The sequence below is a fragment of the Tiliqua scincoides genome, chromosome 8 (genome assembly GCF_035046505.1).
Source record: "Tiliqua scincoides isolate rTilSci1 chromosome 8, rTilSci1.hap2, whole genome shotgun sequence".
NCBI lineage: Eukaryota > Metazoa > Chordata > Lepidosauria > Squamata > Scincidae > Tiliqua > Tiliqua scincoides.
Genome location: NC_089828.1, coordinates 39,149,352 through 39,163,205, shown reverse-complemented (window position 1 = coordinate 39,163,205; position 13,854 = coordinate 39,149,352). Strand labels below are relative to the sequence as shown.

Below are 13,854 nucleotides of genomic sequence, written 5' to 3'. Positions count from 1 at the left end.
AGTAAGACATCAACTCGAAGTTATATGTTAAATGAAGACTAAAATTAATAAAGTGAGGGCGCAAACTATATTGCACCATGGGCCAGTGCAAGTCCCTTGTGCCAGCCCAGGAGGGCTGCAAATGTGCCGTAAAGCACCTTTGTGCCTCCTCAGGAGTAAGCTGCAATGGTGCACAGAGGTGTGCCGGCACACGGAAGCTGAATCCAGCCTCTGTGGCAGCTTACTAGGTGAGCCTTGCATCAGCCCAGTGTTCCTGGGTGGGAGGAGGCTGGATGGTGGGTGGCCCTGGGGGCGGGCAGGTGGGGCTGGGATCCACCAGTTATGCTGGGAGCTTGGAGTGACTTCAAGCCACTCAGCTCTCCTCGGACTTGCGCCACCTCAGGAGGTGGTGCAAGTCAGAGGTAAGGGCAAGGGTGCCTTACCCGGAGGTAAGGGGAATAGTTTCCTCTTGCCTCTGGCTGAGCCACTTTGGGTCCCTATCCTGCACAGGATACAGAGCAAACCTCTTGGCTTGCCTGTTCCTGCGCAGGGTAGGATTGTGCCCTTAATGAATTAAAATGCACCATATGTTTTCACTGTTATACTACTCTTCAATAAATTCAGCTGTAGAGTTCTTAGGTAATAATTACTGGCAGGTCATTTGATGTGTGTGAATGACTGTTCCTAAGTTTTACCCTCGATTTGCAGTAGGCTCACAGCAAATTCTGTGATTTGGGGTTCAATACTGGTTCTCAATTTATCTACCAGATTGACTAATAAATGAGTATTTATTACGTTACTGCCCACCCCTTCTTCTGTTCCCCCATTTGTGTCTGTGTCTAGTTTGTGAGACTCCCTTAAGAAAGGGACCTGTTCTCTCACCCGGTGTAAAAGGAATCTTGTCCTCTGCATTCCTGAGATGAGGCATGGAGAGTTTTAAAAGGTGCTCCCATTGGGAGGAGCATCTGGTGTAATCACACACCATCACATAATAAGCCAGGGCGCAATGAGGAAGCTTACCAGGTGGCAGTGAGCAACAGCAATGGCTGTTTCAAGGATCAGCAGACTCACATGGAACATGTCTGCCCTTGCTTACAAATAAAATGGTTTGTCTTTAAGGTAACATCTTTGCTATGTTTTGCTGCCACAGATGGCCACTGCTAACCCTCCAAAAGTGACTCTGAGATAAAAAACACTGTGCAACTAGAAAACTCACAGTGGTGTTTTCTACTCTACCTCCTGTCAGACCCCAGCGGGACCCAAACTCCCCAAGACGTTTGGGTGTCTTGAGGTGTCTTCCCAAGAAGAATAAAGGATCCTGAGATCCCAGAGGATTCAGCCCCCTGAACTGAACCCACTCCAGTCCTTTGTCATCTCTAGCATAGAGATGACATTGGATCCAGACTGAAACACAAATGTAGTGCAGAAGTGTTCACCTGGTAGCCAGAGGCCTGCTTCTGGCCTGCTCAGGAGCAGTGGCGTAGCTAAGGAGGTGCAGGGGGTAGCAGTTCCACCAAGCTTTAGGGGGGCAACAAGCTGAGCTTGACACTAGTGGTGAAAATTGTGAAAATCTTGGTATGTATGGATAATACATGTTATATGTCACTGGAAAGGTAATTTAATGCTGAGTGCAATGAAGCAAACTGCATTGGAATATCTGTATTCTATCAAAAGTTATGGTCAATTAACTAGAAAATGAAAAGGCTTATGGAACAAAAAGTGGATTTTCTTAACTCAAAACTGACCTATGTGATTGTTCTGAGAGCCAATGACATGTTATGATACAGCATGAAACCAATAAGGTGATAATATGAGTCAGCTCACATTTCCATGTATCATAAAATAGTTACCCCTGCTAACTGGGTAAAAAGGCACTTTACTCAAGTGGTGCCCCTCTTATATTTAGCAGGGGGAGAATAACCATTCCTCTTCACCCCAGCAAAGTGTCTTGAACCAGTCAGGGGCACACCTTTTGTTCATTTACTTAATTAATTTTGATTTTGTCTGGCGGGGAGGAGGAGGCAGGTTTCCCCCCAATTTTCACCTTTAAAAAAGCTCAGGCATGACGACACTTCCAGTTGTGACATCACTTCTGGGGCAACATTCTGAGCTTGGCACTGGGCTACACGATCATTAACTACGCCACTGCTCAGGAGAAGGATGAAGGTTCAAAGTCAGCTCCAGATCAGGAGTGGATCCCAGAAAGGGGGATCAATGCAGCCTTGTCCTTTGCTCATGCAGTTGCTCTCTTTCTAGAATTCCTCTGACACCAGCTCCCTAGTAACTCACTGCCTTCTAACGTGGCCTTGTGCACCAGATCCCTGCTCCAGACTTGCACCCACCTTATACGCAGCCCCTGCCACCAGGATCACCCCAAGACCTCCTAGCAGCTGAGACATCAAATGCTGCTCTCCTTATCTGGTGATGAGTCAGCCTTTGCTCCTCCGATACTCTAGCCCACCACTCTCCTCTCTCCACACTACTGCTTTATCTCCCTCTTCTCATTCCAGTGTAGGGAGCGGGAGGAGGAGGATCAGTAGTGGCAAGCAGGTGGATGGAAGTAGGCATTCCCAACCAGTCTGCTGCCTGAGGCAACTGCTTCAATTGGCCTCATGGGTGGGCCAGCCACCAAAAACATCAGAACTACTGCTCCAAGTCATATGCGACTCTTTCTAGCTCTTTCAGCAGCCAGAAGCAAATGCCACCTCTGTACAACTCATTCTTCTCTATGTATACAGAAGGAAGGAGGAAATGCTACTATTACTCTGAGTTTACTGACTGGGTAGACATCTGATTGGCTCCTGAGGCTATAAGCGGAGGAGCAGCAGCTGGTCCAGCCATAGTAACAGGCCAAACTAGCACTTCTGAAGCCTGAAGGAACCCCAGGGTGTTCAGAGTCTTTGAAACTGAAGGGAGATGTTGAAAGCTCATGTGATTGTAGGGAAGACTTGACTTACATTGATCATCTTAACTCGGAAGTCGACATTCCGGATCCCATCAAATTCTACCCCTTTGTAAATGGCATTCACGGCTTTTATGTAGCTGGCGATCTGGAAGAAACAACAGAGAGAAGGCACCTTTCTCATCCTAAAAATGCTTCTTCAGCTGTCTGTCTATCACTTGCAGCCCACATTCCCTAGAGTAAAAGGTTTCAATGTTTTTTAGTTTAGAAAAAAAGGCAATTAAGAAGGGGGAGAAAATGGAGGTTGATAAAATAATGGTGTGGAGAAAATGGATAGAGGAAAGTTTTTCTCCTTCTTCCACAACATTCATTGGAGTCATCCAATGAAACTGGCAGAACATTTGAGATAGACCTGGGGTCGGCAACCTGCCATTCTGGAGCCGCAAGCGGCTCTTTCAGCCTTCTGCTGTGGCTCCCTGCGGGGCCAACCCGTCTGGGGGGAGGGGCTCGCCCCTCCCGCAACGCAGCCGCTGCTCACCAGCCCAAGCGCATGCGCGCAGCTCCCACACCTCCTGCGGCTGCGCCCCATAGGAGAGGGCGAGAACGGATGGCGGAGCACCACCACCGAGGGCGAGCCCCCCCGCCACCGCCAACGCTGCCGACGTTCCCTCCCGCCCAAGCCAAAGCGCCAGCCACCTGACCATGGAAGGGAGGGTGCATAAACAAACAGGGGGGTCATTTGAACACCCTGATGACCCCCCTTCCCACAAGCAGCCCTGACCCCACGGAGCCAAGGCAAAAGCAAGCAATTGAGTGCAGCTGCTCTGTCCTCCTCCCAAGCTTAGAGCACAATCCTGTGCATGTCTCCTCAGAAGTAAGTCCCATTGTGCTTGCTCCCAGGAAAGTGTGCACAGGATTACAGCCTTCAAGCTCCCCACTCAGCATTCCCCCCATCGCTCACTCACACTCTTACTGCTCCATTTCCTTCACTTGCAAACTTGAAAGGGGTTTGGAGACCCCTGCACCAGATGGTATTCTGTATATGTTTGTATACTGTATGTGTAACATACTGTATATGTACCACCAAAGCATATTTCATGGTTGGGAAGTAATCACTGTTAGTATGCCTTTTATTTTATGCAGTTTTGAACTCTTAGCTTGTTTGTTCAGGAGCACCTTTGTGAACAGTGTTAAGTAGTACTAAGTAGTTAAGTGTTAAGTAGTCTTGTTCAGAGGTAGTATTGTGTGGAAAGGCATTTACAGAAGTACAGATGTAAATGACAGTAAAGAATGACAGTATCCTTCACAAGCAGTTCACCTGTGCACAATCTAAAACAGTTGTTCTCCAACTGTGGGTCTGGACCTGATTTTTAGTGGGACCTATAAGAGGGGAGTGTATTATATAACTGTGACCTACAAGAGGGGAGTGTATTATATAACTGGGACCTATAAGAGGGGAGCGCAAACTATATATGCAGTGTTATCTTCATTTTAGATGTCAAAAGGGTTTTGTGGCTCCCGAGGTTTTCTTTTTTCCGGAAAATGGGTCCAAATGGCTCTTTGAGTGTTTAAGGTTACCCCTGAGATAGACAAAAGGAAGGACTTTGTTACACAACCCAAATTAATCTACAGTTGACTATACAGGGTCAGACTGCAGAGCCCTCCTCAGGTAGGAAAGGGCGCAACATTAGGTCCTGCAATTGGCAGGCAGTATGAAGTCTCTAGATTGACAAGACACAATACAGTGCTAGGAGCCTGGGGTAATACAGCAGGATTTTCTGTCTATTTCACTTCAAGATTCAGCCCAAGCTGACAGTGAAATTTAAAACTCACCATGAGTCAAGATTGGTCATTATTCTGGTGTTGCTCCAAGGTTGCATATTTGAATGTATTATTGAAAAAAATATCCTTTCTCAAGGATATTGGAACGCTAGTATTTCAAGCTTTCAACTTAGCCCTAAGATGCCAGCTTTCCACGTGCAAAGTAATTTTTTTTTTTTTTTTTGTAGTTTAAGGTAGCAATTTTCCCCTTCCCCATCTGCAGTCTTTCCAGGGGGGGGTGCAGTTCAGGGCTGTATTGCATACAATTTCTTGCTGGCCCTGATTACTCTCTGTCAGCTGTATCTGGACTCCCTGGGCAAATTCTCCTACCTGGGCAATTACAACTTCAGTGGAGCCAAATCTTTGGTAGAAAAGATAATCAACTTGGATATGAAGCAGGCAAGACGTCTTTGAATAATCTAAACTTCTTTTCTGTCTTCGAAAGTTGTTCTTTGGAGAAAGGACAAAAAGGATAGGTTGGGGAGAAACAAATAGTAGAACTAAGAAATGTAGTGAAATTCTGAACTGTATGACTTCATATAGGTGGAGAATTTAGGGCACAGAATCGAACCAGCCCAGACCAACCCATTCACACTGGAGGGAAAAGGGACAATATTTTAAGTCTAGCTTGGGCCCATGAACATTATTCTAGAATTGTGTGTGAGAGAAATAATCCACCTCTTAATCCCATCTTCCCTGGAAATGATAAGAGGAGAGAATTTGGACTGGCAATGAGCAAGGACCATAAAGAAAATTGCTCCTCACCTTCATGATCAGCTTCCGCTGGAAATCTTGCAGGTGTTGGTGTGTTTGTTTTGCCAGAGACACTGATTTTGGGTCTCCCCAAAATCTATAGTCTACAGTTGGAAACAAAAGTCAACTATGAAACTGCAGCCTCAAATTGATGTGACATGGCATCATTTTACTGGAACACATCTTTCTGGGGGAGGAACTGGGGCATGCTGACTCAACCCTTAGATTCCAACAAGCTATACACACCCCAAATAGATTCATGTGGGTCCCCAGCCAATCTGCATGACAGAAGAGGACCATTTTCAAGTCCAGGCAGGTATATTCCCAACCTGAGATGGAGGGGCTTCCAACACAGTTATCTTGTCACTGAAATTGTGGGCTTGTCAAAGCCAGTCAAAGACAAAATACTAGGCTCCAAATATTTATTTTTACCAGTGCTGGCCTGTCTGGAGACTTTATAGTGCCTGCCAATCACAGATGTCAATGTTGTACATGCTATTGTACACACTATTCAAGGCTGGTGGAAAAATTCTAGCCATGAATGGCCATCAAGTCCCCTTTCAACTTCAGGTGCCAGTTTTTGTGAACCACAGTGAGGGCTTGAGCTGGTGTGCCAAATGCTGCCCCGCTGTCTGATAATGAGCCAGCCTCTGCTCCTCCCACCCTCTAATGTTTGCATTTTTTCCCCCTCCACATTTCTTCTACCTCTATGTCCCCCTCTTCTTTTCTCATCCAGGGAGTGGAAGGAGGAGCAGTGGATGCAACTAGCAGGACAGGACAGATATTGGTACCACCAATCTGCTGCTTGAGGCAACCACCAGTTGGCCTCATAGATGAGCCAACCCTGACCACAGCCCAATTAAAAACAAAAAAACAAAGAGCAGCAAAATGGTAATTTCAAAGAAGTATCCACCATGACCCTGCCGTGCTATCACCTCCAACAAAATTAACCCACCCAAGACAAACTGTTCATAGGAGAGAGAAAGACTGAACTATTTCTGGAGAATGTTTCATTTGTAAGGGATGGGGAATTCACCTAAGTCACTCTCGTGGTGGATGAACAAATGACCTGGAAAAGTTTGGTTAGCAAGAAGCGTTCCAGCAGATTGAATGTAATAGGTGCCATTCCACGTCTGGATAAACCCTTCGAAAAGCCCATTGATGATGGAGCCATGGCAGAAGGAACCTGGTTCTCCTATTTAAAAGTCACACAATCAAGGTCATTGTAAGACAGTTTGTTCACACTCTGCTAAACAATTCCAAGGCATGGCAAGCTGAACTCTGAAAGTTCACAAATATATGAACTTGTGCACACAAGTATGCAAATTTGCATATATGTTGCATAATTTATTTTGCTTCCACTATTCACACAGTGCTGAGCCCCTTTATTGATAGCCCCTTTACCTGGCTTCTGACATTGCCAAACACTTTCATGCAAATCTTTACAACTTAAGGTCTAGAACTTTGCTTTAAAAAAAAAATCAGAAAACAAAACTTCTTTACAACTTAAGGTCTAGAACTTTGCTTTAAAAAAAAAATCAGAAAACAAAACTTTCAAAATATTAAATCCTGCATCCAATATCACATGTCATGCTGGAGAGAAAATCTGAGAGACAGGAAGATTTGAAAAAATTAAATTGTCTGACAGTATAATCTTATGCATGTCTTCTCAGCAATAAGTCCCACTGAATACAGGGGGATCTACTCTCAGAAAAGTATGTATAGGTATAGGACTCCAGAGTCTGGGTACAATTTAGGTTCACCGGTGAAACACTGCCATGTATAGGCCAGTATTTGCCTGTTAAAAATTCAAACATCTGGAAGCAGGCAGAGAAAGCTATCTTTCTCCATTCCATGTTAATCAACATTTACCTTCCCTCTCCCAAGAAGCTAATTATCCCTGCTCTATTTCCTCCCAGCTGATAAGGAGAATGAGCAACTGAAGAAGAGATAAGATGAGATAAGATAAGAAGAGATAAGAAGAGAATTGAAGAAGAGATCAAGTATGTGAGGGAAAAGATGGCCAGCAGCTATGATCCCATTCAGTTCTGTCTGCCTCTATCCAGGGAGAACTTCCAAATGAACAAGCATCAAAGCAGGAAAGAGGATTTCCTGCTACAGGCTAGGGGTTGGACTAGATGACCTATTAGGTCCCTTCCATGTTTCTATGAAAGCCTGGGTTACATGGGCTTGGCTCTGACTCCCTGTCTCTGGCATAATTTCCAGCTCTAGATTCTGAGGTCCTTGTTGACAGTTGCCTATGCCAGGTGGCAACTTCACAGGTTGTCTCCTGAGATTATTCTTGAACCTGATCCTCCCCATTCTCTGCATCATCAAACCTCTCCTCTGATGTCAAAAGGCAGAGTCCAGAACCCTGACAGCTACAAAGAAAAAGTACGATAATCCTGACATCTTTCCATAATCATACTTTTTTCACCTTGCAGTTCACCGGAGTAAATGAAAGAGACATCCATGGGCCCCAGAGCTCCCTTTCTTGTAATCTGAAAGCCTTTTGCAAACACACTCATGTCCCTTCGAAGTCTCAGTTTGAAGATCCTGCAAGATGGTGACATTGTGTAATAGCAGGCATGGCCCAAGACCTCCTGACACCTGAGGTGGTGTGCCCCCCCTTACCCCATGATGCACCAGCTTCTGCTCCTCCCACTCTCCCATGTTCTCGCTCAGGGGTCTCCAAACTTTTTGGCATGAGGGCTGTATCGTATAACTGACACTGTTAAGGACCAGAAAATAAATAAATCATACATGGAAAACCAATGTGCTGAGATTTTGACTGAATATAATAAGTGGGTGGGGATGGAAGGAGGAGGGGACCAGAAGGCAAAATTGACTTGCACAGGAAGGGAGGGGAAAGCATCAAGCAAGCTACAATGCAAATAACAAATGTTTTGTCTAAATTTCTGCTCAATTTCTAAGTTTAACATAGACATTAACTTTATGTTTGTATTTATATTTTATATTCCAGGTTTGTATTTATATTTTATATATACTGATATATTCTACATCAGTATATATCTCATTCGGGGCCCAATCCTATGCCCGTACGGCACATTTGTGGCCCTCAGCGCCAGTGGATGCTCCACCGCTTGGCAGTCGTGCTGACTGTTGGGCATGGATGGGGGCATGGAGGGAAGCAGGGAAGAGGTGTTCCGGGGCAGAGAGAGGTGGAGGGAGGGCAGGGAGAGGGTGGGGAGTTGGCGTATAGGGGGCGGGAGGGAGGCAGGACTGGTGTTGAGCTGCTGGCCTGACATGGAGGCTCTTAATTCTACGCTGACCCTTGGGTTGCCGTAGAATCAAGTAGCCCCATTGTGGGGCTACTCGCCTTATCCAGGAGAAGGGGACGAAAGTCCCCTTCTCCCAAGGAGCTGCCAGTGCTGCCTGCTGAGCACGAAGGATGCAGTGGCAGCCATTTTCGGCACTGCTGCAGCCCCGCACACCAGGCAGCTCTGGATTGGGCTGCCTGCCACTAGAAGTGCTGAATGTAATGCAGTGTAATGGAATAATTTATTTTCATTACATTGCATTACATTCAGCACCTCTAGTGGCTGAATGCGGTATATACCTGTGCTAGGAAACCTAGAAGTGCATCTTTTGAGCTATTTTAGCTCTGAGACATTGGGGAACCTCACGGGCCAGTTAAAATCCTCTGGAGGGCTGGATTTGGCCCCGAGGCCAGGGTTTGAAGACGCTGTTCTAGCTCAACACTCTCCTCCTCTCTGTAGTTCTTCCTCTCTGTACTCCTCTTCCAGTCCATTGAATGGAAGGAGGAAGGTCAATCCGCTGGGGTTTCGCAGAAACCCCAGCGGGGAAAAAAATCTGTGGATAAAAAAAAGTGGAAAAATAGATTTAAAAACACAGTTCCAGGTTTCTTGCCCTTCCATTGCTCCAAATGGAATAAGGCTTTGCCTTAACATCCTCAGGGGTTTGATTCTGGGACTCCCTGCTGATGCCATAAAATATGTTAAATAAAAGCAGTTTAAAAAAATTAAAAAGTGTGTCCCTTTACAATTGTGGTTTAACAACAGCTTTTCTTACTGTTGTAGAGAGGCACAACCCAATCCTATGTGTGTCTACTCAGAAGTAAGTCCCATTAGAGTCAATGGGGCTTACTCCCAGGAAAGTGTGGATAGAATTGGGTTGGCAGTCAGCAATTAGAAATGCAAAGGATCCCCTGCCTTTGCCTTGCGCATCTGAGGAATGGAATGATTGCTTGCATGACTGTCTCTCTACCATAGTATGAAAAGCAGTTTTTTAAACTGTGATTTTAAAGAGATGCATTTTCCCCTTCTCCAGGAATAAGCTCATTTGCAGGGGCCATTTGTGTTGAGTCAAACCAATGTATAAAAAAATCTGTGTAAAACAAGGTTGAACTTATAGGTGGACAGAGATGGCCGCCTCCCCCACCAAACTGTATGTGAGGCAACCTTTTCAGTTGGTCCCTCTTTTTAAAAGGATTATACAGTTTAAGGGAGCATACATCTCTTTCTCGCTGGTGATTAGCCACAAAAGCAAAAATTGAACTTTCATGTATCAAGACAGCATTCTTCTGAATATCAGAGACAGGTGACAAATGGCAAAAGATTGTTGTCTCTGTCATGTCTCTGTCATGCTCAGCTCTGTTCATGGCTATCTGCTTTGGAAACAGCCTAGATTGTTTGCTGAACATGCCAGCCCTAGAACCCTTGTGTCACACAGGATTCTAACGAATGTACTAGGGACCAGGTGCATAAACAGTGTGTTATGAGTGGGTGGGGGGCAGCCAGTCAGATTACTCTGCACAAACTGAAAGTGTACCCCTTGTATTTGTTTATTTTATATATTTATGAACATTTAAAAATAATTTACACAAAGCAGCCTACAGTGAAAAACAGAACAAACAAGAAATGCTTAATTAAAAGGAAACAACCAAAACAATAAAATGATTTAAATTTTTTCATATTTTCAGTATAAATATCCAGTGCTACCAGTGAAAACCAGTAGTGAAACAAAAATCAATTATAAGTTGAACATAAGTGGGACTCCCTCTCAGCAGCACCACAGAAAAGGGCCTGTCTCTTGGACTGTGCCTGTACAGGAAGATTAGCAGAGGTGGGCAAATGGTCTTTCAAGGAGGCTAGTTCACTATTACTGACCTCACTGAGGAACCTCCTGGAGTATGACCATTGGTCCCTCTATGCCAGGGGTCTCCAAACTTTTTGACCAGAGGGCCACATCAAATATCTGGTGTGGTGTTGAGGGCCAGAATAAAAATTTAAATATAAAATTTAAATAAATTAGAGATGGAACTTAGATGAGTGAATAAATGGGCTCACTCATTCAACCTCTCTGGCCCTCAGAACACCCTCCAGACACAATCAGAGCACAGGTCTGGTCATGTTCAGTTGAGTGGACCAGAGGCTTTCAGGGGACAAGAGGTTGGCCGCGGGCCGGAAAGAGGCTTGCTGCAGGCCGAATCTGGCCCCTGGGCCAGGTTTTGGAGACCCCTGCTCTATGCAGTGGCAACATTGGAAAATGTAAAGGAGGAGCAGAAGGGGGAAAGTGCATTTGGTAGATCATCTTGTCCCACACATTAGATTTCTAGGGGCAGACAGACTTTTAATTTCACATTAATGCTGCAACCCTCAACATAAATAGAAATGGGGAACTGCTCTTAAAATGTTTTGATACTATTTACACAGACATTATGACCATAAAGCAAAATGCTCAAAGCTTGCAAAAGTGCCTTCTGTCACAGCGTCTAGCAATGGAGATCAAATTCCTTGACTAGGCAATGAAGTGCTCACACTCCGGAACTGCCTGTGCATCTAGGTTCACATGGTCAGAACTAACTGGTAACGGTCTTCCTGGGTCTTAACTTTGGAAATCTTCTCTGCCTTACCTGAAGATGTTCAGGGAGTGACCCTGGGACCCCCTGCATATGAAGCACGTGCTTTGCCACTGAGCTACAGCCTCTTCCCTTGTCTGAACGGCACTGCTTGTTTGGAATTGAAGGACCATACCTCTGATAGGCTTGGAACTCAAGCAGAACAACGCTTCCATCTTCCTTCAGCTTGGCCTCCTGATGTATCTTGTCCAAAGCTGCTGTGTCATAATAAATTCTCTCATAGTGCTTTATGAATGATCTTCGGTGCCCAGCCTCATTTGCTTAAATACAAGGAGAGGAAGGGAGAAAACAAATATTGATGAACACAAGAACCCACAGGAGGCCAGACTAAGGCAACTTCAGCTTCCAACTTGCCCCAATGAGTCTTATATCTCAGTGGCATTCCCAAAAGGGGGACACAGTATCAATGGTGTAGCTAATGATCACGTAGCCCAGTGTTGAAGTCAAAATGATGCCCGGGAAGTGACGTCACACCCCGGTTATTAAAAAAGTGAAAATCGAAGAAAACCTGCCTCTTCCCCCCAGTAGCTCGCCACCCACTTGTTCTGCCTCTCCCCTCCAGCCATTGACATAGTTAAGGCAACTATCAGCCACCTGGGGTCAAAGATTTTGTAGCCCCCCATAACAAAATCAAATTTAATTAAATAAATAAATAAATAAAGTGTGCCTCTTATTGATTAGAGACACTGTGCTGAGATGAACAGGGACCATTATTTTCCCCCTGCTAAATATAAGAGGAGCCACTTGAAAAAGTGCCTCTTTACCCAGTTAGCAGGGGTAACTTATTATGAAACATGGAAATGAGAGCTGACTCATATCAACATCATGCTGTATCATCATAACATCTCATTGGCTCTCAGAACAATCAGTCTCATAGGTCAGTTTTGAATTAAAGAAATACACTTTTTGTTCCATTAGGCCAGGGGTGTCCAAAGCTTTTGGCAGGAGGGCCACATCATCTTTCTGACACTGTGTTGGGGGGCCGGGAGAAAAAAGAATTAATTTACATTTAAAATTTGAATAAATTTACATACGTTTACATAAATGTATATATTAAAGATGAACTTATATGAATGAATGAAGTTCTTGTAATAGCTCATGACCTATAAAAGGACTGGCACAAAGCAAGGCCAGCCTTTCCTTTGCTGCCACTGCTGCATTACAGATTTGAAACAGCAAGCAGTGGAGGGAGCCCTTCATCCCACAGTTCATGCAAGAGGTCAAACAGTTGCCCTCACGCTGAGAGCAGTTGCATCAGGCCAGTGTGGGCTCCAGCAAATCTCTGGAGGGCCAGAGGCTCATTGGAGACTGGGGGCTCCCTCAGGGCTGCATTGGGAGTCCTTGAGGGTCGCAAGTGGCCCCAGGGCCAGGGTTTGGACACCCCTGCATTAGGCAGTTGTGTTTTCATTTTCTGGTTAATTGGCCATAACTTTTGATAAAATACAGATATTTCAGTGCAGTTTATTTCATTCTGCATTAAATTACCTTTCCAATGATATATAGCATGATGGTATTATCCATATATACTGGAGTTTTCACAATTTTGGCCACTAGTGTCAAACTCAACTTGCTGTCCCCCTAAAGCTTGTTGCCCAGTATAATTGCTACTCCCGTACACTCCCTTATCTACACTACTAAACAGCACTAAGTTTTACAGGACACCTCAGTGTGGCCTGTGAGTTACCGCTTGTGGTTGGAGCCATTCCAAGAGGGTAAGAGCAGAGGAGGAGATTTCACCGAATTGCTCTTGCCACTTGGAATGGCTCCAACAGCAAGGGGGAGGTGCCCTGCAAAACTTAGAACTGTGCTCTGGGAATGCCACTTATATCTGAGCCACAGATCCCTCAGATGGTTTATGTTATATATGCAAGTTATGCAGGATCAAAAGCCTGCATAACTCTATACTTTTATTGTAACTTATTCCCATTTTGGATTAACTAGAACAACATCTTGGGTTTCAGCTTTATTTGAAGAACTGAAATGTGTATTTAATATGTGTATGAAGGAAGAAGTTCCATTGAATGAAAGGAAAATACTGAATAAAGTTCAGAGGGGAGCTGGGTTCATGCTGATATACTGATGAGCTGACCCTAGGTGGTAGAGAGGAGTTGCCGTCAAGTGGAGCGTGGGAGGCGAATGGCCAGAGAGACCAGACCGGGAAAGAATCCAGCTGGAACAAGGAGTTCTATGAAAGACTAGAACTATTCAATTGTAAAAATCCCTATGAGGGTTTAGAACAGCCTGCCTATGTAAACCGCCTTGGATTAAAGTCTGAGGAGAAATCTGAAGACCAAAGAAAGGCAGTATATAAATACCTGTATAAATAAATAAATAAATAAATAAATAAATAAATAAATAACCGATTGGCCCAGTCTTATGGCTGGCCAATTGGGTAGTGGATCGAAATCCTACTGTCCGATTGGCCCTCTAGTTTAGAGTTTCAACAGCGCCAATTGTGGGGAATCTGGGCGAATAAGGTATATATCCTTATATAAGG

At 44.8% G+C, this 13,854-nt stretch overlaps 1 protein-coding gene across 1 annotated transcript in view; it reads right to left on the bottom strand.

Annotated features, from left to right (window-relative positions):
* Positions 1–13,060, bottom strand: part of LOC136659277 (disintegrin and metalloproteinase domain-containing protein 10-like) — a 42,546-nt gene extending 29,486 nt beyond the window's left edge. The window contains exons 1-7 of the mRNA XM_066636413.1: positions 13,042–13,060; positions 11,473–11,617; positions 7,893–8,011; positions 6,492–6,650; positions 5,468–5,559; positions 5,033–5,152; positions 2,937–3,029 (exon numbers count right to left, since the gene is read on the bottom strand). Of these exons, the coding sequence (XP_066492510.1) occupies positions 2,937–3,029; positions 5,033–5,152; positions 5,468–5,559; positions 6,492–6,650; positions 7,893–8,011; positions 11,473–11,617; positions 13,042–13,060 (747 nt within the window). The remainder of the gene's footprint in view (positions 1–2,936; positions 3,030–5,032; positions 5,153–5,467; positions 5,560–6,491; positions 6,651–7,892; positions 8,012–11,472; positions 11,618–13,041) is intronic.
* Between the last annotated feature and the right edge of the window lie 794 nt (positions 13,061–13,854).